This window comes from Oryzias melastigma, linkage group LG15 (assembly GCF_002922805.2).
Source record: "Oryzias melastigma strain HK-1 linkage group LG15, ASM292280v2, whole genome shotgun sequence".
NCBI classification, from domain to species: Eukaryota; Metazoa; Chordata; class Actinopteri; order Beloniformes; family Adrianichthyidae; genus Oryzias; species Oryzias melastigma.
Genome location: NC_050526.1, coordinates 27866698 through 27894300, shown reverse-complemented (window position 1 = coordinate 27894300; position 27603 = coordinate 27866698). Strand labels below are relative to the sequence as shown.

Here is a 27603-nt window from a genome sequence, read left to right as displayed (position 1 = left end):
AATCCGGGACACTAGATGGTCCTGGACCAAATACTTTTTCAGTAGTTAGGGATTAGAGTGGGAATTCCAACATAGCTATATTTTGTTCTAACTTGAACACAACTACCCCTCGATGACATCATCCTTATTGGCCGGTCATTTACATTACCGTGTAGCTGCCAGTTCTCGGAAAATACACAGCAATCTTGGTTTTATAACTTTAAAAGTCAACAAAAAGTCAATACTTACATTCAAATAGCCTTATGTGCATGTGTGTATGTTGCACAAGATATAACATAAATCGAAGTGTAATCTAGGAAAATACACATATTTGTTTGAAAAATCTTTGCCTTAAAACTGTTTATATATAGTTCCTGATATGGATGCAACAATTCATGCTCGGCTTTGTTTGTTCATATTCCTATTTTCTCCAACCTTTTATTGTCTTCAAATATTTTCCTCTCTCCTTCTCATTTATCAGAGCAGCTGGAGTTAAAGCGAGAAAGCTAATGAAGCTAGCCAAATGTAAGAATTATCCCTGAAACATTTGGCCTGGAGGAGAATCGCCGTCTGCAGATGCTCTAATCAACAGTTGTCAGGATAATTGGCGCAGGAATTGGAGTTGCTAACACAGGAAATTAGCTCAGTATCCTGAAGACAGTGTACACTCACGGGTGTAAAACATCTGCCTGTTATTATCAGAAAGCAATCGTCCTGTGCACGTTAGGCCTGTGTTTATCTCTGTTCACGTCTGCGTCTGGCACCAGGGCTCCTGTGATTGATAATGAACCTGTGGGAATGGGAGAGAGGATGCTGCTCATGAAAGCTATGAAGCAGGCCTTCCTGGAAGAGATGGATCCTTCATTAAGTTCAAATCAGCCTCTCCTCTGTGCTTCAGTGAGCTCAGCTCCGTTTCTGTTTGGCATCGTCTCGATAGCAGAGCTAATGTGGTTCTAAAATTAGAATAATGAAGGGGGAGCCATAAACATGGACTTTTCTGGGTTCCAGCAGGAAGAGGAGCAGTCGTTGGTGAACATCCTGGGGGACAGTGCTGACAAACTGCAGCTGACCAGGAGAATTTTAGATCTGAAACAGGTGAGCAACAAAAGCATCATTCGGAGAACAGAATTCCCACACCAATTCTGAAAGATTTTCACTCTTATTGTTCAACTTTCCTCTTCCGGTGTCCTGCAGGATGAACAGCAACACAGAAACCTTCACGAGGAGATCAACAACTTGGCCCTGAAGCTGGAGAAACTGGGGAAAGCAGACAGCAGGATCATCTCCAGCAGGAGGAAACTCATCAATAAAATGTACAATTCCACAATGCAGTTCTCCATGTAACAGCTGAAGCTTGAAGATTTGACTAAATGGATCTCTCTACAGGTGGTTGAAGGTCCAGTCCCCTCTGAAAAACTACCAAGAAAAGCTTCATCTGGCCCTTGAAGTGTCCTCCTTGTACCAGCAGGCGGATAACGTCCTGTTTGCTATCAACAGCATGGTAATCTGCATGAAGGCTTGCTGACATGTTTTGCTCTTGAGATCTTTTTGCAGATTCAGCTTGTACTTGTGTGGTTTCTCTTAGAGGAAGAGCATGTCTGCACACAAGGAGCTGGACAGTTTTGATGACAGAGAAATACGGGACATCGCCAGTCAAATAATGGTAGGAGTGGTTCATTTAACCTTTTGCACAGGTGAAACTTTCTCCGTCTGAACTGCAGGCCTCTCTGTGTGGCAGCTCCTGGACGTGAGTGTCTCCCAGCTGGCTAATCTCCACCCCTCCCTGGCTGCCGGCATCACTCGCAGGCAGAGTGAGGTCAAGGATTCCTGGGCGCTTCTTCAGAGGGTTTTCAGGTGCGTCACGGAGAAACGGTTCTCTGAAGTTCCTTCCCTACGTGTGAAAGTACAGAAGATCATTATTGGCTCAGCATGATAATGTTATATTAAACTATTGTTAGCCTGTGAGAGTGATGACCTCACAGAGCCCAGCCCGCCCCCTGTTTCTTCGCTTTGTCAAAGTTGAATCCTCACCGTAGGTGAATAATGTTCTGGCAAATTACCAAGCTGGCAACATCGTTTGCTCTCTTCTCCCCATTAAATCCTGACATCATCTGGGACAGTCTGCTGATTCGGAGAACCACCAGGTTTACAAGGATTTCTTTCCACTTTTATTAAATTTGTAAAACAATTTATTGTTGGTTTAACAGCATACAGTAACTCTCCAGACTTTTTAACCGTGAGACTATTTTGGCCGTGGAAACTGATGTTGACTTAATGAGCACACCGCATTTAATCAGTGGGTTACAAATGGAACCAAACTACGGAACGCAGCGTTTCTGAGTGAGCACTGCAGGCTAGAATTAGCTAGGGGGGAAACAGTATTCATATGGCTCATATAGTGTAGCTGTATTTTTAGACAGTTCTTTATATGGAACTTCAATTGGAATCTATAGAAAATGCCAAATGAAAGGAACAAAACATCTGGTCCAAAAAAGCTGCCAAATGTGGGCGTGGTCCTTGAAGACCCACTCTGATCATCTTTTGATCTATTTTCAAAGCAAGAAAAAAAAAACGTATAGAAGTCACTCCAGAGGATAAGTGATAATTGGTGGAAGTATACAACTCTTCTGTAAAAATCTGCCAAGCCCAGCATAATGCTGTGTTCACACTGAACACAATTCATGCATCGAATTCGCTGCTCAACACTTGTCTTAAAATGTGTTCAGAAAGTAGACGCTCCCGTCACGTGTGGGAGTATCTATTGTCAAGCTTTTAGCCTCATCACTACATGGAACTTGGAAGCATTGACTGTATATCTCATTTACAATGAATGGGAGACACTGATGATGTTAAGAGATCAGTTTTTTTGAGAAGATCTACAAAAGCATCAGAAATCAAGTCTACATGTCTGGGTTCGTGAGATCATTCAGTCTCTCTCTTTTTTTTTTTTTTTTTTTTTTTTGACGATGATCTTTTACTTCTACTGAAAGAGATATGTCTGAATGATGGTGCTTTCAGGGGTATCTCCATGTCTCTGTGATCCAGTTTGATGATTTGGAATTAGTTTTAGGAGGGAAAAAATAAGTACAACATTATAAAGTTCAAGGGGATAACGATCAGATTCTCTTCCATGTTTGTTTAGGACGGTACTTCTTCTGTGTTGCTGTTAGTAACTAATACTGATACACCAACAGCCCCCTCTGGCAACTGTTAGAGGGGGCTGTTGGTGTCAAAATCACATATAACTCACACCTATGGCCATACTATGCAAAAAAGCCCAACTTGACTCTAAAAATATGGTACTCAGAATTACGATTTCGAGCCTAATTTTATTTTTGTATGTCCTTCATCACCAGTAAAATGCCATGAGAACATGTTAAAAACACAGTTTGCATCAGATGGTCTTTAAAGTTGTATGAAACGTGTAGAAATGAATGACTGAAAGATGGTGCAGGTCTAAAAATTGCTCTGAAGTAAATCACGTCCAAAGTTCTGGCGCGTCCAACATCTCCTTTCCGAGCCTTTCTCGAGCTGAGAGCCCCTCATGAGGGCAGCATGTTTTCAGACAGATCATTACATCATTACATCTTATCTGATGCTCTTGGTAACTGTTTGAATCAGTGTAGAACCTCATGTCATAATTGGAGTTCCTCAGAGACCCTGCTGTCAGCACCACACTGACCTACCCTGCTCTCCCTGCAGGGGGGACAGGACTGCACTCTCCCTCTCCGGCTCCACTTTCACCAGGGAAGATGCTGACCTCCTGACCCCTGACCAAGAGCCCCACTGCACCGTGGGAGCGGAGACGCATGCCGTCATGGGAAAGGAGGTGAAGGAGGAGCAGAATCGTCTGAAAGGCTGTGTGGTAAGAAGCCTCGCTGTTGAACTGTGGTTTCTGAGCAGCAGAGGAGAACTTCATCACAGCAAGCAGAGAATGAGCTCAGCCTCTTCCAGATCAACCAAATCTGTGGCGGAAGAAATAAAACAAGCCAAACTTTGGTTTGGAAAAGCTTCCAACTTTTCTAGTTTTACCAATCAACGAGAAGCTGGTTTTCCATCCTTCCGGTAGTTTGACGTGTTTTATATTTGTGGTTCATCTGAGTAACATAAGCAGGTTGTGGGTCTGAAAAGGTAATGAAGGATGAGTCACAACTCAACCTCTGTGGGCTGCTGGTAATCCAAAAACAATGAGATTGAACGCATGAAAAGAAACTTCCAGTCATTCTTTCATAAATTCCAGTCTTTGAAATACAGGGAGCGGATTGTTTTTACAATTTTTGCTTCTTACTACGCCACTGAATGAACATTTCACCTCAAAAACTCCAAAACTCCAAAATCTTTTAAGAAAAATAATGAAAAAATCATGGATGGATGGGTTTTAAGGCTGTAAAACTCCTCACTAAGCACTTCAGACACTTTTCTCTCTTGTTTAAACTCTCAAATTTCAAACCTTTGTGGGGGGAAAAGGATCCAATATCAAAGAAGTAAAAACAAAGATCTCGTTCTCCATCAAAGATTTGATCTCCATCAAAGATTTATGTAGTTTTAGCAAACTGAGCCCATTCTCTGTAGGAGACAGAGGATGTTGATTGCCAAGGTTAACAGCCAATCAGATCGCAGAACACAATAGTGTTTTTAAAAAAAAAGCTTGCAAAGTTGCACTAAAAATAGCTGTGAAACAGCAAGACCGCAAAAGGTGAACCATGTTGTGGTGAGGGAACACTGTACAGGCGCACCTCATGGCACTCCTGGTCTTTTTGGCCAATCAGATCTTTTTCTGACACATAGAAAGTTCCATAGCAACACAAATACTTTGTAAAAGGGTGACCTCATTAAGCATTGATCCATTACTTTTGTTTCTCTGATGTTATTTCTGTCACTTTTCTGCAGCTTCTAGTTAAAGTTATTTTCCTGCTTCGGTTTATCCCAGACTCAACCCAGTTTTTCCCTGCGGGCTGTTTGGGTTGAGTTTATGCAGCGGTGCAAATGTTTCTTTATAAGGAAGGGTGGATACTGAAAAAAGAAACCTACAAACTGGTGCTGGAACCAAGATAAACTAAAGAAATTTGTCATGTTTTCTTGTTTTGACTTTAGCTCTCAGGCATGACGATCTTAAAGGTAATCTTTTTACGGACCACGTTTTCATTCTGCTGTCCTTTTCTGTTTCCAGTGTGTGTACGGGAACAGGCGGTGCACAGTAAGCCGTACGTGCGTGTCTTTGAGTTAGCAGTAGTACGGCCTCTTGTTTCTGGAGGTAAACACGGCTATCGTCTGTTTCTCTGACTAATTGTAGCCAGATGCTGCGGCTGGAGACCAGATGGGCTTGGTGCTAAGTGATAGTTGTTGGCTGACATCACTCCAGTGTGCTCTGCAGAAAGACCCACGTGGACAAAGAATCAGTGGAGAACAGATAAGAAAGAACCGTATCCAGATAAGGTCATTTGCTGTTGTTGGACGTGGTTTTTTACTCTGATGGATCTGTAGATTTAGAGTTATCTAGTAAATCCTTAAATGAATCATGGAGAGAGCTACAAACTTTAATCTGCAGGTTTTTTAGCTTCATAACCTTTGGATTAAATATTTCTAAGAAGGTAGGAGCTTTCAGTGCCAGAATGAGGCTTGCTGGAACAACAATGGACAACTCCAGCCTTTAGGAGCTCTGCTGGGAGCTGGGTGGGAGTGAGGGCCCTTTATGGTTCTCCTGTTCTTTGTATTTGTTGTGTTCACTCTAAAGCTTAATTAACTGACCCGTACTCTATGAAACTAGCATGCTGTGAGTCCCGTGTACCACCCTGGATTTCCCTGTTCTGGATGTTACATGTTGGCCTGATCCAGATGAGGATCTGCAGTGTGTGGGGCCCACTGGTTCTGGAGGAGCAGCTCCACCATGCTAGGGACAACGTGGAGAGGTCAAATCTTTGTTGGCCCGGGGCGGCCTCACTGGCACCCTGAAGGAACTGCAAAAGAAAGTTTGAGCTAAAGTGTTCAGATTGTTGCTACAGTAACCCAAACCAGGATAAGTGGAGGAAAATCACACAATCAACAAAAACTCGATCTAGTTACTACATTAAGGCATAAATTTAGAAGTAATGTTCCTGTATGAACATCAGAAGTTTTTCTAAAAATCCACATTTTAAAAAAGTCTGTAAAACACACATTTCAAGTTTTAAATAGGTCAAGAATATATTTAGTAATATTTGCAAACATATAGCTCTTTAAACGTTCCTCATAAATGAAAGCTGTTCGTCTCTTTTTTCATACATCAGATCTCATTGGTGAAACAGCAGCTGCTTTCTGTCACGATCATTGACTGTAAAAATAAATAATTCTTATATACAGTCTATGGTCATGATGCAGAAAAACAAGATTTTTTTAAACCTCAGAAAAGAAAAACAGCATTAAAGTCACTGTCAGATGGAGATGTTACTCTTTTTCACCAAAGCAGTCAAATCAAACCATCCAGATTCTTAGGTTGTCTACAGGAATTATTGGAAAGAGCTTTAAAATAATTAAATAAAAACGAAGCAAACTACATTTTGAGTCATGTAAAGATAGTACTAAATAACAATAAAGCACTAATTGCATGAAAAGATTGTAAATTGGTTCAGTTTAAATACTTTTGTTCTGTTTCCATTTATTTCCTATCTGTTATGATTGAAAGGGAATTCACAAATCCGTCCATTTTTAATGGATGACTATTGGTTCATTGCAGTTTATTTCTTTATTTTTTTTTTTTTACTGATTTATTATTTAACTTCTAAAAGTAGAAGCTGTAAAGTTGGTTCAATCCAAATATACCAGTTCTTTGATTGACAAATCTTTTTTTTAGATATATTTAAAACGAAAATTATGTAAAAATGACCTTTTGTAAAGAGAAAATTATATCTCCACTAATTGTGCAGTGTTTACTAAACCAAAATATTAAACAATCCGTTGGTTAGGGCATAAAAACTCAGTCCGATCATCTATTGGTTTATTTTCAAAGTGTTCCCAGTGGTCTTTTAATTATGATTTTTAACCAAAATCAAAAATCTTGTGTCGTTTTCTAGGGAATAGTTTCTGCATTAGAAATTCCCTTCTGGGTAACCCCGCCTCCTCTTCCCCTCCTCGTTCCTGAGAGCTCGGAGCAGGCGGAGCAGCTGGTGTTCTGCCTAGCATATTTTCCATGTCACAAATATGATATTTTTTCAACTTCATTTTTTTGTCTGCTCCCTAATCACAAAGATTTGAATAAATAATACTCAGAAATGCTACTTTGAACTTATGTTCTTTATATGTGGCCTCCATCATCAGAGAAATGCTGTTAAAAATATTAAAAATACAATTTTAATTGGAGTGGATCTTTAAATATCACAAGAGAAAGCCAACTTTAACATACTTTTCTATTAGTATTGAAAATATTTTGTTAATTTTTACCACTAAAATTGTCATTTTCCCTAAAAATCTCAAGGTTGAGTTTCATGTTTCACACGTCACTCTCATTGGAGAGGCCTTCAGAGACCCCCGTCTGATCCTTTATACCCCCAGACGCTTGTAAAAAGTGGCCTGATGGCGCAGACGCTTGAATAGTTTCCTGCAGATAGAGAGGGTTTACAGTCGTGGCATCAACTGCTCCTCTGTAGCGTCACAGAAACCCATGTTTAAAGTCTGACAAAAGCTGGCAGAGGGATTGTGAGAGGGTCTCATTTCATCTGCAGTGACTCTTTCTCCTCGTTTGAGCTCAAAAACACATGTTAGCAAGATTGTTAGAATTTATGCTCTCATTCGTCAAGACAATCTTATTTATTCAGCCTTTTGCTGCCAAATTCAGTCTTGATACTGACTGAATAGGATTTATCTCTGATTTAAAAACGCTGATCTACTGAAAACAGATTTTAATAGTTTCGATGAACTTTATTTTGGGCGTCTCCTCCTGTTTATCCACACCAGTGAGGTAAAGAAAGACGTCATGAATGAAATTCTCAGCAGACGCATTGACACAAAGGCAGAGACGTAATGCTGTTGACGTGTTAACCTTTCCTTCAGGAACCCTGTGGGAGCGTTAAAAGACCTGCGGTTGGTCAAAGTCAGGAGCAGCGATCGGGGATCCACACCTCCTCCCCGGTGGAGGGAGGCTCCGTCTGCACAAACCATGGCGTCATGAAGCAGCCTCCGAAGGGGGAAAGGTGACGCTTCTGCCCGGCCTCTCGTTCTGTCTGCGACTTACATAATGAGAGGGCTTCATGGGAATCATAATTGAAGTCACATGTCTGTATTTTCTTTGCAGCAAGAAGCTCAGAGCAGAGCCCAAACTCACGGCAGCTTCCAGAGGCCACACACAACTTCAGAGGTTCACTGTGTCTGCTGACAAGGTAAGAGGCCCCTGTGGCACGGCGACGAACCTGACATGACTTCATGAACGTCAATCAGCCTCAGTGCAAATGCTGCACAATGTTTGCTCGCTTCAGTTGTTAGGGGAACCATGTTTTTTCACATTTATTTACAAACTCCTGGTCCATTCAGTATAATTTCTTCCTGAGAAGGGATCCATTGGATCAATTGTGTGAGGAAGAGAACATTAAAGAAAAGGAAAGCAAATGTGTCCTTTGTACGGTGGCCCTGAGGTGCAAATCACCTCAACAAATCACTCAATGTTAAGACATTTTAAAGAATAAATAAAAAACAAACAAATATTTTTTTATTTGCATTTAAGAAACCAGAAAAAAAGGTATTATGGGACATAATGTTTTTTTTTTGTTTATATACTGTATATATATTTATGGAAATTACTTCTGTTTTCTAAAACATCTGATTTTGATTCCTTTTCTAGAATTATGTTTTAGTTTCTAGAATTTTTTTTTAATTGTTTTTAATTGTTTCTTTTGCTCTTTTAATTGTGGAAGTGATTTGTTAACGTGATTTGTACCTCAGGGCCACCGTAGGATTTCTTCGAGCTAAAACTGTGTTTATGCAGACTTTTATGAAAGGAAAGTAGATTGTCCAATTCCTTAAGCAGGGATAGCATTTAAGCACGACATCATAAAGCTGCACGGCTGCGGGCTGTCATGTCATTAGGTTGCAATTATTCATGCAGCTGATGAATGTCAATTTCCCTCAGGAGCAGAAGTCAAGAAAATGGGTGAAAATAGAGGAGTGTGATTTCTCCGAGAACTTTGTATATTCTTTGGAGTCCAAAAGGAGCTCAGTTTTGTAGGGATTTCTAACATAGACTTACAACTGAGCAGACTTTTCTCTCTCTGTTTATCAACAAAAAAGAAGGAAAAACTGGTTTCTTTGAGCATAAAAAAGCATGTTGAGGAGTATTTTTTTCTTAAAATATACCAACACCTAAGATGTTTTTTTATCATAAATTCCAAAAATGTGCTTTGAATTAGTAACCAGACCTGCTTTTTTCCACTTTTGTAAAGTTGTAGTCTCACCTTTTCTAGTTAGATAGAGGTGGAGACAGATTATCTAAAGGCCAACATCTCCTTTTCCTGACTCTTTAAACAAGGGGACGTACTATAAGAGGAAATATAAAAACATCCAGACGTGTACTCTATTTAAATATTATGATTCTGTCCTGCAGCAGTTCTGCATTGTAAGGTCCGGATTGATTTGATTCTTCTTTCTTACTGAGACTTTGAGTGAAAATGTGTCACATAGGTCCTGTGGATGGCCCCAGGACCTATGGCTTGGGGGCTATTTTGTGGCAAAATGTGAAACTTGGAGATTTTCACATCTTCCAATAATATGGGAAAAGAAAACATATTCAAATGATCTTTAATAAATCAATCACAACTAAATATATGTTGACCTTTGACCTTAGGAAGAGGCCATCACCTTGGATTTCCCCAAAGATCCCCTTTACTATTTTCTACAAATTTAAATTCCTTGTAGAAACTTTGATCTATTGTCTTCTAACTCTATTGAGCATCACTGGTAAACAATTTCGGGAAAAATGTTGGAATTTGAAGTTGTAGTTGTTTTGAATGACGTTACCATGGTGAGCTCACAAATATGGTATTTCCACATGGACGTTTTCTACCGCAACATTCTGAAAACTTAATACAAGAATCGTTGGCTCAAGCTGAATGAAACAATATGACATACGATATTAACACAGTAGGAATGTAGGTGTGGTTAACAAAAAACCTCAGTTGCCAAGGTAATACAAACATTTACTTTTGCTGATTATTCTAAAAACGGCATAGACTTGTTTGTCATCCCCAGGGGACAAAAAAGTAAAATAGTTGCTATGGAGATAAAACTCATAGAAAAGCCACCATTTTGAAAAACTGTTTTTGTTTCATGAATGTGTCAAATGCACCGAGGGGTGCAGCGAGGGTGGGGGTATGTAGTGTCCATGGGTTATGATCCTAGCCTTAAAAACTACTGGTTCGGATTGCATATCCTTCCAGGAAACTTTATCCCAGATCATCTATCAAGTTTCCCATTTTGGATGATAATCGGATCATTTGGTTCAGTTCCATCATCAGGATCCACTTCTTGTGTTTATTCCAGCTTTGGCAGTTCAGCAACATTGATTTTCTACTCTGCTAATTCTTTTAACCTTTTTTTTTCTTTCCTCCTTTGTTCCACTCAACATCTTAGACTTTATCCTGGCTCAGAGACAATGTTTCCATGGCAACACAGGTGTGTTCAACAGCCGCCTCTGAGGGTCTGGAGGCTGCCAGGAAGTGTCATCACACCCTTGAGGAAGAAATCCTCAACAACCGAGCCAGGATGGAGGTGGTCAAGAGGGTAAACCGAACCACATTAACAGTTTCTCTAAAATGTAGCTTCAGATAAACGAGCCGGGTGAAAATTCTCTCCCAAAAGTGAGTCTTGGCAAGTCTGGTTTTTACATCAACCAAATAACGAGCTGAGTCCTCACATGGGACGGTAATTCTACCCACCAATTGGAGATTAGGTCAACATTTGGCAGACTCCCGTTGGAGTCGTCTCGTGGACTCATCAGTTCAAACTCCTGACAGGAGGGTCACGGACTGGTCCGTGCTCAGCACCCAGGCAGTGCCAGGATCGAGGAATTCCTCAAACAACTGGAGGTCCTGTGGGAAGAGCTGAAGAGGAGGCACCAGAGAAATGCTGTGTTCCTGCAGGCCTCCAAGGAGCTGGGCTTCAGGGTAGGACTTGTGAGACTCCTAAATCATGATCTTCTGGTAGGATTTTATGGTCATTAGTGATCGGTTGGTCTATGTGCTTACAGTAAGAGTTAGGGGCTCACAGTCTTTGATCCTTTATGCCTTGACTGGCAAGACCCTCCAAGGTAAACTCTCAACACGTAATCCAAGAAACACAGCGCCTACTTTCATATAAGTTGATTATGAGTTGGAAAGAGGCTGCAAATCCAGTCCTGATTTTATTGGAAAGCGTGGGACTTCTTTTTTCTAAAATGCAAATCCAGTCCAAAAGGGTTTACATCATAGGTATTGTACACGGCACTAATGTCTGCTCTGCACAGGTTGTGAAAGTGCTCCAAGCCCTTGGCAGCCTGGATGCCTGGCTGGAGTCGGTGGAGCTTTCCATGAAGGAGTCTGCATTAGCCGGTGACCCAGAAACCATGAGCCTGGCTGAGAGGGAGAGCTGCCTGCTGGAGAGGGAGGTGGCAGCACGCAGCCTGGAACTGAGCGAACTGAGGCGGGAGGTGGACAGCCTTCACGGCCACAATCACCCGCACGCACGCAGGCTGCCAGAGCGCATGGATGAGGTGGAGAAGAAGTACGTTTGACAGATGTGGAGGAGGAAAGGTTGGCCTCTCCATGTTTGTCATCATGGAACATTCATGAGATGGATCTGACCAATCAGAGGCAGTCACTGTCGTCAGGAAAAGTCAGTGTTTCCAAGAGGTCACAGCTTTGAGTTTGCCATGTTTGTCATCCTCTGGAGGAGTTTACTCATTGATTTTCCACTTCATATTTAAAACAAATATAAACCGCAAATGTTTCAATATTCAACATTCCCATAAGTTAACAAATGGACCAAAGAGCCCAGTGTGTTTGTTGCATTTATGTGACAGGCAGCACTTAGATAAGACTACCCTGCAGCTCTGACATGCACTTCACCCGCAGCTTGTCAGTTTGCGTCATGGTCACCCATCCCGTGTTCGCAGGGTGACGCCTGTCTCTCTGGATGACCCTTGAAAGACAGGTTGTTGCTACAGACTCCCAGAAAAACCTTCTGCTCCCAGAGCTGCAAACGTCTGGAAACACAAAAAAAAAAAAAAAAAAAAAAAAAAAGATGGAAACCTCCCAGTTTCCAGGGTGGGGGTGTTGGACATGGGTGACCTGTTCAGGCTTAGGTGGTGCAGGTAGATGTGCTCACAGCTGTAAGACACTTGCTATGATGTCATTACTCAACACAAAAAGGCTCATTTGCTCTGGAAAAAATACCATTTCAGAGTCATCACTTCCATAAACTGTGTTCACATGAGGAGGCCGTTTGCCCTGAAGTGCAGGATGTGTTTATGTGACAGGCGATATATGATAAGATAAACAGCGCCGCGGATGCATCTCAACCTTTGTGATGTGGTTCTGTGGGGGATGCAGGGCTGTGTGTGGCTCAGCTTAATGAAAATAATCTTCCTCCTGTTTCACAGGTACCACCGTGTTCTGGCTGCACTGACCCAGCAGAGCTCAGAGCTGCAAGACACGCGCATGTTGACCGAGTTCCTGGAGCGTGTGGAGCTGGAGGAGAGCCAGGAGCCCAGCGGTGGTGGATTCAGCCTCGCACAGGTATGAATATCCATACAGAAGTGAAACTTAAACATCAGCTGAGGCTTCAAACAGTTATTTTTTTGGTATTTCTAAGATATTATGAAGAAAATTAAGCTCAAAATTGGATTTCTGAGTATTTTTTTATTCAAATTGTTGAAAATCCAGAGCAGATAAAATAAAACGTAGTTTGAAAAAGACCGTGTCTGTGAAATAAAAATAAGCTGGGCAGGCCACAAACTCCCTGCTCTGCTACATTCTGATGCATCCACTTGCAGACAAATAGATTAATGTATGTCTTTGTTTTCCTCGTCTGAGCTGGAATCTGGTTAAACGGCTGGATAGTTCAGATATTGCTCATGTGAGTGTGGCCTAAGGGCACTGCAGATAGCATCCCATATACGCCATAAGTGCGTGGAACTTCCATTAGCCTTATAAATATGTCAAAATACACTTACCATCATGCATGTCAATGGTATGTTCCATTTTCATTGCTTCCTTTGAGGTGAGCCTCGTTTCTTCTGAGTGGTATGGTATGGTAAGGAGCAGTACGGTATGGACCAGTTTATCCTAGCTAGCGTTTCCACTCAGTTAAGCCTCGCTCCCACTGAGTGGTTTGTTTTCATGGTGTAGACCAGGGGTCCCCAAATTTTTTCTTGTGAGGGCTACATAACTCTTTCCTTCAGTTTGTAGGCTTACAGAAAAAGTGTAACAATCACAGCCTAAACGTAAACATTTATGGTTTCCAGAAAGCCACACATAGCCAAATTTTAAATAATTCATTTCTGTAATCTTCACAGAAAAAAACAATGCTAGAATATTTTGATGAAAAAAGGAAACCAATAAATAGTCTATGCTCTCCTGTCATAGTTCAGAATGCAGAGGGGTTGAATAAATAGTCTCGATTGTTAGATTGAAAAAAATGATGCGTCTCTGATAGTGTTTAGGTCCGTGGGCTGTAGTTTGGGGACCCCTGGTGTAGACCGCTAGCATGTTGTTGCGTCGACTAGACGAATAGAAAAGCAATAACAATGGAGGTCATCCAGCAGCTCGTCTTTTTCTTGCTTTACTTTTTGTACATCGTGTATAAAAGGAATTTAATGTTGTTTGAAAGGAGATTGCAGGCAGCTAAGAACCACTTTACCGCTGAAAAGAGGAAAACGGAATCGCTAGCTTAGCGGTATATTGGCACTTTCTAATGTCGTCATCACTTTCTGCCAATAAACGAACGGGTAGCAGCTCCGCCCCAACCGTGCTGTTCTATTTTTCTATGGACCTACAATGCATGGGGCCCCTCAAGAGGTACGGTTGGAAACTGTTAAATTGGTCAATTTAACAATTTAACGTTCAAAATATCGGATTGAACCGGACCGGATCGTACCGGTGGAAATGAGGCTTAAGATACACTCCCCTTAAGATGCAGCCACTGCTCTGTGCACTCCTCTCCACAAACCAAAGCAACCCAAAAATCTGCAACAACCATATGGATCAAACACCCCACCCCCACATGTAACTATTAACCAGTGACCGTTTTTTAACTAGACTGTTCTACTTGACAAACATCTCTCTCACTATCTTCTCCCTCCTGCAGCCTCTCCACAGTGACGTGTCCTCAGCTCCTACTCTGTTTGAGCTCCAGAGAAATAGCAGTGTGGAGCCCCTGATAGAAGCTCTGGGTAACCCTGTGGAGGAACTTCGGGAGGCTGTAGAGATGCTGAACGACACTGTGAGGAAAAGAAGTCAATCTCAGAGTCACGATCAGGCTATCCAGGAGCTAATGAGCAAGGTACAGTGAGTCAATCAGGTTAAGCCTGCTTTGTTTGAGCAGTTCAGTTTTCTTACATGATCTTGAACGAATATAAAGAACCAATTAACTAATTAATTGCATCGTCACCCCCCACTAATTAGAATAAATAGATAGATTTGAACCCAAGTGAGTCTTCTTTTGAGAGTGCGGCTAAGTGTGATGACTTGATGGAAATGTCATCTCCTGATAGTTTTGTTCCTCTCCAGCATGCCAGCTTGGCGGTTCGGGTGGAGGAGTGTTTGTGCTGCAGCAAAGAGCTGCGCCTGGACATCCTGGAGAAGGAGACTGACATGGCCATGCAGTGCGAGCCAGACCACTGTGGCCTGGAGGCTCTGCAGGAGAAGCAGGACCACCTGGAGGTGAGAAGACCACGCTGCTGATAGTTGTGATTGTGGTGTAAACATTTGTCATGATTCATCGCTGCTAATAGAACCCAGTCTTCCAGCCCCCTCCTACTTATGATTATAGACTATTTGCTCTGTGAGAGAAAGAGGGAAAGCCCCTTTTGCCCCAACTCCCCCCCCCCTCCATTTCTCTGTTTCTTGTTGTGCCAAATTTTTCACGGCAAAGAAAGGTCCAGCCTCTGCGCTGCTTTCAATTTAGAGTGTAAACTGAACGGTGCAGGCACACAAACACAGAGGGAGCATGCAAACGTTTATCATCCGCAGGATATTTACCCGCGCTCGCATGAGTCACTTCTCTGTTGACGCTCATCGAGTGTGTGTGTGTTTATCTGAGTTTGAGGGTGTGTGAGGGTCCAGAGAAGTGAGGCTGGGGACAGTAAAGTGTTACGGTGCTCGCACATGTGCACACACAGCTGCCTGGACTTGATGCGAACGAGGAGCAGAGATGACCTCATCACCCGAACTGAGAAAAGTGTGGCGTCAGCAGAGAGGCATCCGCCACTCCGTTTGTCAGAGCTTACTGTAGCTGAGAAATGTTATGAAGGATTGCTCCCAGAGAGCCTGAACTCTATTAATTACCGCCTCGTCAAAAGGAGAAAAAAGTGGTCAAGATTGCATCACATATGTAGACCATATGGACCTGTGGCTGAATTATATATGCATACAGCTATGGAGGTGAGGTCATAGTCAGAGGAACAATTGGTACAAGCTGTTTGAATGATGCTCCCCCTGATGGAAGATGATGGATTTTTGCTGTGATTCTCCACAGACTGCCCATGGGGTCATTAGTGAGGAGGCGAGGGAGGTGGAGAACCAGGCTTCTCAGCTGAAGGAGCTGTGCCCCGAAAGAGTGCACATGCTGGATGCAAAGATCCGAGCTACTCTGCAGGCCTGGACCGAGCTGGGGAAGAGCGTGACGGAGAACCAAACCCGTCTGCAAGAGTTCTCACAGCTCCAGGACTTCTTCAGGAGCTACCTCGCCATGATGTAAGAATGTGAGGGAGTGAGACCACGTGTTCTGAGCAACACCTACTCATCACGGTATCTTCTAAGGAAGGAACAGGATGCTCTCTTTGTCGAGAGCAGATCCCGAGAGAGCCGTGGAATTTAGGATGTGCTGAGTGTGTTTAAGCGAGCTTCCTGGGTGTGACAGGCGATGAATCTCCTTCCTGTCAGGGAGAGTCTGGTCATTCTCATCCGTGTTTTTTTTTTCGCCTCCTTTCTCCTTCTGCTCCTCTGAACAGCTCCTGGACAGAGGACACCAGGTCATGCATTTTTTCAGATACTGCAATGCACCTCGGGAAGGACGGACACAAACCTCTGGCAGCAGAGCTGGACTCCCAAATCCAGCAAAAGTTTGAGGAGTTTGACGTGCTGGCCGTCACAGGGAAGACCCTCTTGGACAAGGAGCACCACCTGGCCCAGATGGTGAGCAGGAGCCCTCCTGCCATTCTGTAATTCCTCTGTTAAGCTGGTTTTCTCCACATTTTCCCCAAATCCTTGATGATGTCTTTCAGGTAAGAGAGCGCATGGAGGAACTGAGGAGCATGCTGGGATGGATCTCTGTGCACTGGAGGGCTCAGAAGCAACAGTGGTTTCACAAAAGCAGCAGAAAGAAACTTCTTCAGGATAACATTTACTCTGAGGCAACAATGGGCTCTCCTTTAGCAGAGGTACAGGTGAACATATTATTACTGGGAACATGTAAACTATAAGGTTTTTTTTTTATTTTAAATTATAATTTGTCAATTTTTGTGTACATATATTTGTGATTAAAAACAAACTATCAGATCTCAGCTCAAACCTCAGACAATTCTCAAAAGAAAATTATTAAATAATCACAGTCTGTCCACTCATCTGTTTTCTGAACCTGCTGAATCCCCTTTGGCGATACAGGGTTGCTGGAGCCTATCCCAGCCCGTGTTGGATTCAAGCGATTTTACCCATTCTGTTATACACTCACACCCAAGGACAGGCTAGAATCACCAGTTAAGCTTTTAGGACAGATGGAAGCAGCTGGAGAAAACCCACACATGCACGAGGAGAACATACAAACTCCACACAGAACAGACCCAGCTGGGATTTGAACCACAACCTTCTTGCTGTGAGGCAAGTGGGCCAACCACTACACCACCATGCAGCCCATGTCTGTCCAACCTAAAGGTTAAAGTCCTGCTCCGATCATCTTTCAATCCATTTTCAAACCGTTTCCAGTTGTTTTTCAATTATGATTAAGCCATTTTAGGCAAAATTAACAAACCTGAGCAGAAATAGTTAATTAAAAATTGTTGCAGATAAATCCTGCCTTCCTTCCTATCACCCATTACTGAGAGCTCTCCGTTTACACCCTCTCCCACTGCCCCATCCAGTGTATTTTCTACATCACAAAAACTATCTTTTTTTCAATAGAATCTTTGTCTGATCCTGATTCACAATGACTTGAACAAAGAAATACTCAGAAATGATTTTTTCATCTTAATTCTCTTTATATATGTCCTCCATCATCAGGGAAATGCCTGTAGAAGATGTTAAAAACACCAAAACCATCTTATTTATCAGATTGGGTCTTTAAAAGAGAGAAGTTGTTCTTCCTTGAAAGAACAAAAGTGAAAGTCAATTATCAGTCAACTATGAAGGATTAAAAATGGGCTCAGCAGGTCTGTAAATATTAGGGGTATAATGATTAATTTTAATAACAATCCCCTTCATATAATATATTGTGGTTGATGATTTATTTCATGGGCTGCACGGTGGCGCAGTGGTTAGCGCTCTTGCCTCACAGCGAGAAGGCCCCGGTTCGAATCCCGGCTGGGACCTTTCTGTGTGGAGTTTGCATGTTCTCCCCGTGCATGCGTGGGTTTTCACCGGGGACTTCGGCTTCCTTCCACCGTCCAAAAACACGCTTCATAGGTTAATTGGTGACTCTAAATTGCCCCTAGGTGTGAATGTGAGAGTGGATGTGTGTGATTGAGGACCTGAGACAGACTGGCGACCTGTCCAGGGTGTACCCCGCCTTCGCCCATTAGTGGCCGGGATAGGCTATGGCACCCCGCGACCCCGAAAGGGAAGAAGCGGCCAAGAAAATGGATGAATGGATTTATTTCATAGCTGATTTTAGTTCCTTCAGAACGATCTGTTTCACTGACCTAAAATCGATCTGGGACATCTTTAGCCAAAACTTCAACCAGAGATGAATATCTTAATACTAAACGCTGCAGATCAAGTTTCCCAGATTCCTTGTATTTCCTAGATAATCAAGTGTAGATTAAATATGTGAACAAACAAGAATTAATGGCAAATCGATTCACATTTTACTCCTCAGCTTGTCAAAAACAGAAGTGAGTTGTTTCGACTGACAGCTTTTGAAGACGTGGTCTTCAGAAAACACCTGAGAGCAGTGATGCTGTCTTTGTGAGCATCTGTGAAAGTGTTTGAGTTCATGTTGTGCTGAAAAAGTCAGTCACCTGTTGCATGTACCTTCAACCGTGAGAGGTTCAAGCCTGGATTTCAAGTTCTGTCACCAAAAAAGTAGAAACTTCCCATGATAAAGTATCCTAAAAGCCAACAATAATGAGCACATAATTGCTAAGTAACGTTTATTTGTGCTTCTGTATGCAGAGCTCAGATCCTGAAGTCGAGGCCCTTCGGACCTTTCAAAACTGTGACAACAACACTCGAGCAGAACCTGCATCTGAGCCACAGCATACTGTGGAGCACGAGAGGCTATCAGAGGACGGATACGAGATCATGAATGGAATAGGAGCCAAGGCTGATTCCCCGAAGACAAACGTGGTGGTGCTGAAGGAGAGCAGCAGTCAGCAGGCGGTCAACCTCATCCTGAGCTTTGGAGGAAGCGGGGACAGCCAGGTGCAGGTGCTGGACCCGCCCCTTCAAACAGATCCAGAAGCGGAGGAACCCTTTGAGCTCGTTCACAGGGTAAGAAGCTCAACATCACGATCTATTCCTGCACATCACTCTGACTCTGCGTTGGGATTTCCCTCCTTCACCGTGTCGGCTCCTTTGGCTTCATGTCTCCCTTTTTTCCTGGTTCTTTCCTGTAGCCCGCTGCGCCTCAATCTTCTGCCTGTAAAAGCTTTTGGAGGCGCTGCCAGGGGCTTTTGGAAAACACTTTGGGTAGTTTAAAGCGAAAGAAAAAAGTTTATCGTCCGAGTGCAAACCAGGTAAACTGTGGTGTGACCTGGATCTGCATGCAGGGTCTCAAAGTGTGCTGGGACTGCATGCTGTGTGTCTGAATGCTCGACTAACCTCCTGCAGGTACGGCCAGTCGCTGTCCATCAGTCAAGAACACTCTGCGTTCAGCCAGTGCTGGGAAATGTGTCTTTTATCCTTCCAAGTCACTCGTCTGTCTGGACGGCTGAATCTATCATGTAGTATGTAGTAAATCTATTGATCTGACTTACAAGAAATGAAGAGTATTGTTAATACACTGCAAAAACAGAATCCGTTGAGTAAAAAAATTCAGAAGATTGAAAAATTTAGCTAAAATTTAAAAGAAAAATCTATCGATGTTGTAAGAAAAATGGCCTTATCAAAAATTATTATTTTAAGCAAAAATATAAATAGTTTACTTACATTAAGATCATCTTGATAGTAAAAAAAATCTCAAGAATCTCAAACTTCAAGAATTATGTCTTAAAAAAACTTTTTTTTTTTCACTTAAAATTATATATTAAGCAGAAGTTTTATCTGTGATGGGGAGTGGGTTGGTTTCAACAGACAAGCTTGATTTAGGGAAACTAAGAAGTTTTAATTGACTTCTAACACTTGAAAAATGTTCAATTCTAATTTTATTTTAAGATGATTATGGTCCAAAATTAGTGACAGTTGAGCTGTTGTAGCTCTTAAAGTGGGATATATTTGCTGGAGAAGTTCTTATATCTACTACAAATGTGTAAAACTCTTATTTTAGCAATATCTTTTTATTTTAAAATAAAGTATTTCGTTTTTCCCATTTTTTCTCTTCTTTTTCCCCCTTTTTTTAATTTTTCCCTTTTTTCTTTTCTTCAGATAGAATTCAACATAAAAAATAACATATTTCCTTTTTTCTCTTCTTCTTTCCTATTTTCATCTTTTTTCTATTTTTTTTATAGAATTCTACAAAAAAGTAGAAAAAAATACACTATTTCTTATTAGTGGGGCAACAGACTTTAATATGACTGTAGCTCTTTTTCAAGATTATATTCCAATTTATTTTACCAGGACAAATTCTATTCTTTAAATTAGGAAAAAACATTTAGTATTTTATATTTTTCATTTGTTTTGAGAAGGATATTATTACAGTGTATTAATTTATACCAAAAACACCTGTTTTATATTAGCTTTTCTAAATATATATATATATATGTATATATATGAAAATGAATTTTCAAATTACACTCCAAGTAAATGTAACCTTTTCAAACGTATGCTTAACTTAACTTATATCAAATATACTGATCTGTATCAAACTTCAGTGCTGAGGAGCTTGAAGCTCATTGGTGGTTTCCTGTCATGAATTTGTCTTCATAGTGATCCGTCCTCATTTTGGCGTGACCTTTGTTTGGCGTTCAAAGCTTTTTTCCGATGGGTCACAGCCTCATCAGCGTGGAAAGAACCGCCGACAGACACAGAGTGGACCAAAGCACAGCCCATCCTCTCCATGCTGTGCCTGTTGACAGAAGTTCTCCTCTCCTGCTTTATCCCAGAACCTCTGTGATGTAAACCCGCTCATGGTCGACGCCGTGGCTCTGCCACAACCCTGTGAAACAAGTGACCTCATCCTTTCCTCTTTTGAAAGTTGTCCTCCAAAAAACGGCTCCCAGGAGGAGTTTGTCCCAAATGCCAGCAGAGCAGATAGGGAAGCGGTGCAGAACCGGTGCAGAACCTCTCAGAACGGCTCCCAGACTGCACACCATGATTTATGGTCTGAGCCTCGTACAGAAACAAAAGATTAGTCACACAAGTGAAAGGTCAAGATATTACAGCTGCGTATGACGGCATGCGCAGCCGCATATGACTTTGATTAAGAACTGCGAGGCTGCCATTGCATTCCTGCTGTTTTGTCTTGGTTTTTTTCTTTTTGCTTCCATCCGTTTTCACTCGTTTTTTTTACATGTGTGTGCAGTTCAAGTGCTCCTCCGTCCTCTGGATTGGTGGACGTGTGATGATTGTAATAAACAGTTATCTCCTCATGTAACACAAATTGCTCACAAAATCTCAGTCAGCCTGCAGCCGGCATGAGTTTAACCAGCTACAGCGCAGCTTACACACCTAATGTCCTTTCTCTGTTTCACAGGTGAGCACCTACCTGCACGTGAAGGACAGCAGCCTAGCTGTGACTCCAGTGTACGAGAGCATCACCCTCCCATGTCAAAAGAGCTGCTCCACTCCCCCAGTCTCCCCTACTTTACTGCAATCCCCCCTTTCGCAATCCTCCGCTGCACCTCAACCAACCAGCACCGTCCTCCACCCTCTGATGGGCAGCGGCTCCATCTTCAGCAGCCTCAAGAGGATGAGCAAGAAGAGGAAGAGGAAGAGGGATGCGCGCAGACACACAATCCAGAGAATCATGGGAGTGGAGGAGCCAACCGACGGGATGCATCACTACGAATGTGAAACGCTGACCTATGATACACGCACGTGGCCTCTGAAGGAGAGCAGGAGACCGAAGGCCTCCCTGAAGAGCAGCGACGGGGCAGAGGCCTACATGAAGAACCCCCTGCTGATAGACATCGACTCAGAAAGCATCACGCCTTACGCCGTCTCAGCAGGACCTTCAGCTGCTCAGGCCAGAACCCACTGCAGGTTCCTCTCTTTGGGTTCTGTGCTGAGCTTTGATCTGCCCAAAGACGTGACCCTCATCCCCAGCATCCAGGACATCATCACCATTGCCCCCCAAGAGTCCAAGAGAGACGGAGCTGAACTTAACCCTCACTCCCACAAACCTACAGTCCTGAGCTCTTTCAAACAGAGGCCCCCGTCTCCTGACATCACCCCCTCCGAGGGTCTACAGCCTTCTACTCCCTCTAAAGATGAAAGTCAGGACCTAACTGGTGGAGAACTATCACAATCCCCTTTCACTCAGTGTGATGCTGCAGAGCAGGAGTGGAAGAAAATGTCCTCAGACGCCAAATCTGATCTGGATGAAGGCCACCAGAGCAGCCGGCCTTCACATCTGAACATCTATGTGAATCATCCCCTCAGCACCGCCGCGGTCACTTCTAAACACGAGTGTCTCAGCGTCCACACGCGCATTCGAGACCTGAACGGACACCTCTACCATAAATGTACCCGATCCAAATGTGACCAGGAGCAAACCGCTTGCCTTCAAGTGAACCAAGCTTCACTAATGAAGCTGAACCTGAAGTCGGCTGCCAGCGTCAGTGTCCGTCAGGACTCGGTGGACTCCGGCATCTCCAGCGTCAGCAGTTTCAAGCTCGGCGTTGACGTTGCTTCTGCAGATAGCCGGCCTAAAGGAGTGGTGGGAAAGCTTTTATCTCTGGAAGTGGGAGCTTTAGATTGCTCTCAAACTCGAGAGAACCACGCCGCATCTCCGGGACCGCCTCCAAAAGCTGCAGAGGTGGAAAGAGAGCCGGTTCATCTGAACCATCAGGAGTTTGAGGAGGAGGAGGAGGAGCTGGAGGACATCTGGAACCAAACTCCTAACTACAGGCAGAGCATCTGCTCCGACATCATGTACCGACCCAACCAGGAGGACTCAGCCGGCGCAGATCAGGTGACAGCGGCGCTCTGCTGCTCACCACCAGCTCAGAAGCAGACGCTGCTCTACAGAGACCTGGTCACAGCTTCAGCTCCAGACCTCCTTGTAGCCGAGTTGAAGTTACCGTCACACATTCCAGACTTACTTGGAAAGCCCGAAGACCACCCTCCCCCCCTGGCTAAAGGAGACAGGAGGTCGTGGGCAGCTTTTCCAGTTGGAGAACCAGCCAGTAAAACTTCAGTGACAACCAACGAGACCGCTCCTGACCCAGTGAAGCTGCCCGATGTCGGGGACAGCCAGAGATACGTTTACCACTACAGAGAGGAGGAGGAGGAGGAGCAGGTGGAGGAGTTCACAGGTTGCTCGAAGGTGAGGTTGGGGTTTGAAGTGCTGGTCTTATTGAGGCTATAAAAAGATTTAAAAAAAGAACAAGAATTCATATTTGTGAGAATTAAAACCATATGCACTTGAAATGTTATCCAAAAATAAGAATTCATTTAAAAAAAAGGGGAATTCTGATTTTTTTATGATAACAATATTTTATTATGAGTTTACTAAGTGAAGAGGGTGAGGGGTTCCAGCATTTCAGTTTGTATGAATCTAAATTTGACTGAAAAGGGATTTTGCAGCTTTTTAGAGCATTTTGAGAGTTTAGCTCTTTGGAAATATTGTAGGGGCCTTTTTTTAATTAATTGCATTATATTCACAGGCGCTAACACAGCCCTGTGCCTTCAGACATGCAACATTTGAAATAAAATCTGGCAGAAACCTGCAAGGTTTTTATGTAGTTCTGAAGATTGTACATTCATGCTTTGCTGCAATAATGGTAAATATTTAATAAAGATCTCACTTTTCCATTTTTAAACAGGTTTTGGTTCTCATCAGACATTTAACCCGTGGAGCCATGCCACTGCTCAGCTTTGAGCTTTGGGCCCTTGCAAACAGAGATTTCCAGAAACTCTTTCATTGTTAACTTTAAATGTAGATGATAAAACAGGATATTTGTTGCACTTTGCACACACCTAGAACCAGGTGAAGCTGAATTATGAGCAAAGTACCCCCCCCCCTCATAAAACTGGTGAGTTTTATAAGGTTCAACTAATAAAATAAAATAGATAAAAATATTACATGATAAAATCTCTCAACAAGCTCAGATTTTTTTTAAAACACAAATGAAACCAAAATCCATAATATGGAAAAAAAAGAACTTTTTTGTTTCATCAATCTTCACAAAATTTCACAAATATGCCGCTTTAGTCTACAACCACAACCAACGTCTTCTTGACCTTTGACCTGGGAAAAAGGCTGCTATCTTTCTTTTAAAAAAAAAATCACCTTTATGCTCACCTACAAAATCATCCATGAATCCATGAATTTACACTGTAATTGAGATCTTAAATTAGATTTTCAGAGATAAACACAAGTTCTGAGAGCCTTCATCAACCTTAGGATGGGTCGTCATTTATCTCCTGTTGAATCAGTAAAAGTAGCCGCTCTGACTGTTTGATCTCATCCTGAACAGGACCCGTTGCTGAGCGCAGGCTCTGCCCTCACGGGTTCAGACGGAGCCTCACAGGAGGAGAAGCCACACAGTGTAGCGAGCACTGGAGGGCGCTGTTTCATCCTGGTGAGATGGCTGTTTCTGCCTGATCTTCCTCATCTGCTGCATTCATAAATGATGCGATTTCTTCAAACCCATTCAGAGTGGAAAGCCTGATCCGCCGTCTATGGAGGGAACCCTGGAAAGGAAGCACCGGCTGCAGCCGGGAGGGAAAAAAGTGAGGGGATGATGAAGTCACCACAGTCAGCAAACATAAAGCTCCCCGTCAGCAGCTCACGCTCTTATCTTGTTTTCACAGGCTGCCTCCAGAGGCTGGAACTCCTACCACGCTGTCCTATACAGTCACACCATGTGCTTCTTCCAGGACAGAAAGGATACGCTGCGGGTAGGCAGGGGAAATAAGAAGCGGTGTCTGGAAGCTGGGCGTTTGTGGTGACTAATGATCTGTCTGTGCCTCAGAGCTCTGCATGCGGCCTTCCACTGAACCTCATGGGAGCCGAGTGTTCTCCTGCCTCAGACTACACCAAAAAGCCCAACTGCTTTCGACTGAGGTAAAAAGCTGAAGTGAAGAGTCTTGTGGATTAAAGCTGTTGTTTGAGGTGTTTTCCTGTTTCCTGGGCTCCAGGTTCCACGACGGCTCAGAGTATCTGTTCAGTACCTCCTCACACTTCATGATGAAGAAATGGGTCATGAGAATCCAGGCAAGCACTGGTGAGATCTCACATCAAACCTCACTGATGCAAACTCTGATTTGGACTCTAAAGTTTGATCTGTTTGTTGTTTTTCAAAGGTCAAGATGGATCTTTAACCACTTCATCTAGAGCTGATCACGGAGTTCCCATGTAAGACGAATGAAAGCAACTTGAATTCTACAGATTTTTTTATTTTATTCTAAAAAAAACAATCGTTTCTGCAGAAGACCATCATCGGGGTGCTTCAGGTGTCATGATGGCGCCCCCATGACCCTACCCTCACGTACAGCCAAAGAAATAGTCGTCCTCAGCGGGCCTCAGAGTCACCTTAGGAGTTCGGATGGGCATTCCCCCATCTCCTCCTCTGACGGAGGCTGCTATGGTGAGACCAATTCTTTGCTCAGTCCCACCAGATAGATCCATGACTCTTTCCAGACACTCTGGTTCGCTTTGGGACTTTTCAATTACAAGAATACTTGTTGCAGGAGTACACAGTCCCAGCAGGGGGAGCTCAAGTGCTGTTGTGACAGAACCATTGGTCTGGACGTGTTCCACAGTAATTGTTCCACTTTTTGTTGGTCAGCTTCTCTGCTCTTCATTTGACCCTCTTTAGATGACGGGCGCCTCACACACGGCGTGACTCACCGAGTCTCAGAAGCATTCAGAGAAAACACGTCTTCCTCCTCCCACTGCGCTCCATCCGCCGGTCAGGACTGGCTCAGCAGCAAGAGCCGCTCCCACTCCTTCACTTCCTGTGAGGAGGCCTTTATTAACCACTATTCCATCATATTCTGTTAACTCTAGTTTTTTGACTCTCCATGTATTTTTTTGCAGCAACTTACCAGCGGATCAAACCCACGGTGCACTCCCCTGCAGGAAAAGGCCTGGAGAAAGGCTCCAATTACTCAGTGACTCTGGTGGTTGGAGAAAAGTCAGGCGAGAGCTCGTCGGTGAGAAGCTGTGAGGCTCCACTCCCAGGCTCAGCAGGGTGGCAGCATCATCCTGAACCGTTCCTGAGGAGCTTTGCGAGCCTGCCTCGGCCCAGCAACAAGTCTGTGTTTAGAAAGTTCTTCGGAAAGAAAGAGCTCTGAATATGAAGATGTTTCTAGAATGAGCTCTGATGTGCTGAGCACACACTGAGCAAAAAGTGACAAAAAGCAGCATTACTACTGACTGTATTTATGATGCAAATACTTGCAACTGCTTCACTTTTGTTGTGGTGGGACATTACAGTTGATATTTTATGAGTGTTTATGCAGCTGCAGTCATTGAAGCAGAGCGTTGGTGTGCACTGTATCACAAATCTCATTCCTTTTGTTGTTTTTCTGTTTTCTTTTGTGGATTTTTCAGCTTTCTCTTTCCTTCACAATGGAAGGCTTTGTTCTGAAGTATTGCATGCTTCTTTTAGTAACATTTAACACGGTTCTGAGTGAATCAGCAGTTTGATACTGTTGTCATCATGTTGAGGAGCTTGTTTAACACCAGCAAAATCACAATAAAAGACAAGAAACTTTCTTTTTGAACAGATTTATCTAATTTTCCAAACATTTCTAGCAAAAATGTCTGATATGTTGTAAAATTGGAAGCTCTGGGAAGAAAAAAAACAGGACAGAGATTACGGGCAAAAATTTGACCCTCACCATAAACTCAAAAAGTCACCAAAATATGTGCACATCTACACAGTGAAACTGAAATTTGGGCGTAGTGAACGACCCGCCTCCCAAAACATGATGGCGGGAGAAACCGCAAAAACATGAATGGAAAAAAGAATAATTCAAAACGAAAATAAAACCAAACACCATGTGTTGGGGATAAAGTTTTGAAATTATTATGGGATGGCTCAGGACCAATAGCTTGATGGCCATTTTGTGACAAAATTCAAAATGTGTCTTTTTTTTCAAATTTTCGCTCAGTAATGGGGAAAAAAAGACTTTTGTTCGAATAATCTTCATAGACCTTTGACCTTGGGAAGGCCCACCTTCTTGAATTTAATAGTAAAAGTCACCTTTAGTACCAGCTACAAATGTAAAATCCTCCTTAGGACTTTACTCTTTCACCTCCCAACTCCTCAAGCAACGCTGGGAGGTATTTAAAAAAAACTGTTAGATTTAAAGTTTGTGTGAACAGCGCTCACGTGGTGAGCTAGCAAAAAAAGTGGAGTTCTCCTGTTGCTCACACATTCTTTACTGGAATATTGTGAAAATTAAATATGATTCCCTGTCTTTAGTTGAACAAAACGATATGAGCAATACAATACAAATATAAGCCTATTTGGAATGTGGGCATTGCTAACAAACAATCTCCGTTGCTAAGGAAATTAAAAATTTTACTCTTGCAGATTCTTCTAAAAATTACGTAGACCTGTTCGTCACCCCCATGTGACTAAAACATAAAATGGTTGCTATGGAGATAAAAGCCGCCATTTTGAAAAAAAAAAGAATTTGTCACATGCAGGGGCAGGAGGGGAAATGCCGCTCAGCCAGTAAGAGTGGGTCAAAAGGGGGCGGTCAGGGTGGGTGGTGTCTTCAGGCCATACAACACAGCTTGTCACTTGAATTAGTTACTTTTTTGATAATTAAACCCTGACATGTTTTAGAGACATAACTTGAAACTGAATATTCAACAGTGCATCTGTGTCATGAACAAGCATTCTCTGCAAACAGTTGCATTATTAGCTCCAAGCAATGAGAGTTTACAAAGTGTCACTCTGTAGCATTAATAAATATT

At 42.8% G+C, this 27603-nt stretch overlaps 1 protein-coding gene across 2 annotated transcripts in view; it reads left to right on the top strand.

Annotated features, from left to right (window-relative positions):
* Positions 1–26391, top strand: part of LOC112162057 (spectrin beta chain, non-erythrocytic 5) — a 33327-nt gene extending 6936 nt beyond the window's left edge. For both annotated transcript variants that reach the window (XM_036215524.1, XM_024297701.2), the window contains exons 6-34: positions 988–1074; positions 1174–1292; positions 1366–1480; positions 1565–1642; positions 1718–1833; positions 3682–3844; positions 8005–8144; positions 8246–8330; positions 10573–10722; positions 10956–11105; positions 11444–11700; positions 12578–12713; positions 14284–14478; positions 14706–14858; positions 15673–15890; positions 16148–16331; positions 16421–16576; positions 18522–18839; positions 18965–19084; positions 21199–22992; positions 24146–24250; positions 24327–24401; positions 24483–24569; positions 24644–24735; positions 24810–24895; positions 24975–25026; positions 25101–25258; positions 25490–25630; positions 25711–26391. In XM_036215524.1, the coding sequence (XP_036071417.1) occupies positions 988–1074; positions 1174–1292; positions 1366–1480; positions 1565–1642; positions 1718–1833; positions 3682–3844; positions 8005–8144; positions 8246–8330; positions 10573–10722; positions 10956–11105; positions 11444–11700; positions 12578–12713; positions 14284–14478; positions 14706–14858; positions 15673–15890; positions 16148–16331; positions 16421–16576; positions 18522–18839; positions 18965–19084; positions 21199–22992; positions 24146–24250; positions 24327–24401; positions 24483–24569; positions 24644–24735; positions 24810–24895; positions 24975–25026; positions 25101–25258; positions 25490–25630; positions 25711–25967 (5787 nt within the window). In that variant the 3' untranslated portion in view covers positions 25968–26391. The remainder of the gene's footprint in view (positions 1–987; positions 1075–1173; positions 1293–1365; positions 1481–1564; positions 1643–1717; positions 1834–3681; positions 3845–8004; positions 8145–8245; positions 8331–10572; positions 10723–10955; positions 11106–11443; positions 11701–12577; positions 12714–14283; positions 14479–14705; positions 14859–15672; positions 15891–16147; positions 16332–16420; positions 16577–18521; positions 18840–18964; positions 19085–21198; positions 22993–24145; positions 24251–24326; positions 24402–24482; positions 24570–24643; positions 24736–24809; positions 24896–24974; positions 25027–25100; positions 25259–25489; positions 25631–25710) is intronic.
* Positions 26392–27603: the final 1212 nt, after the last annotated feature.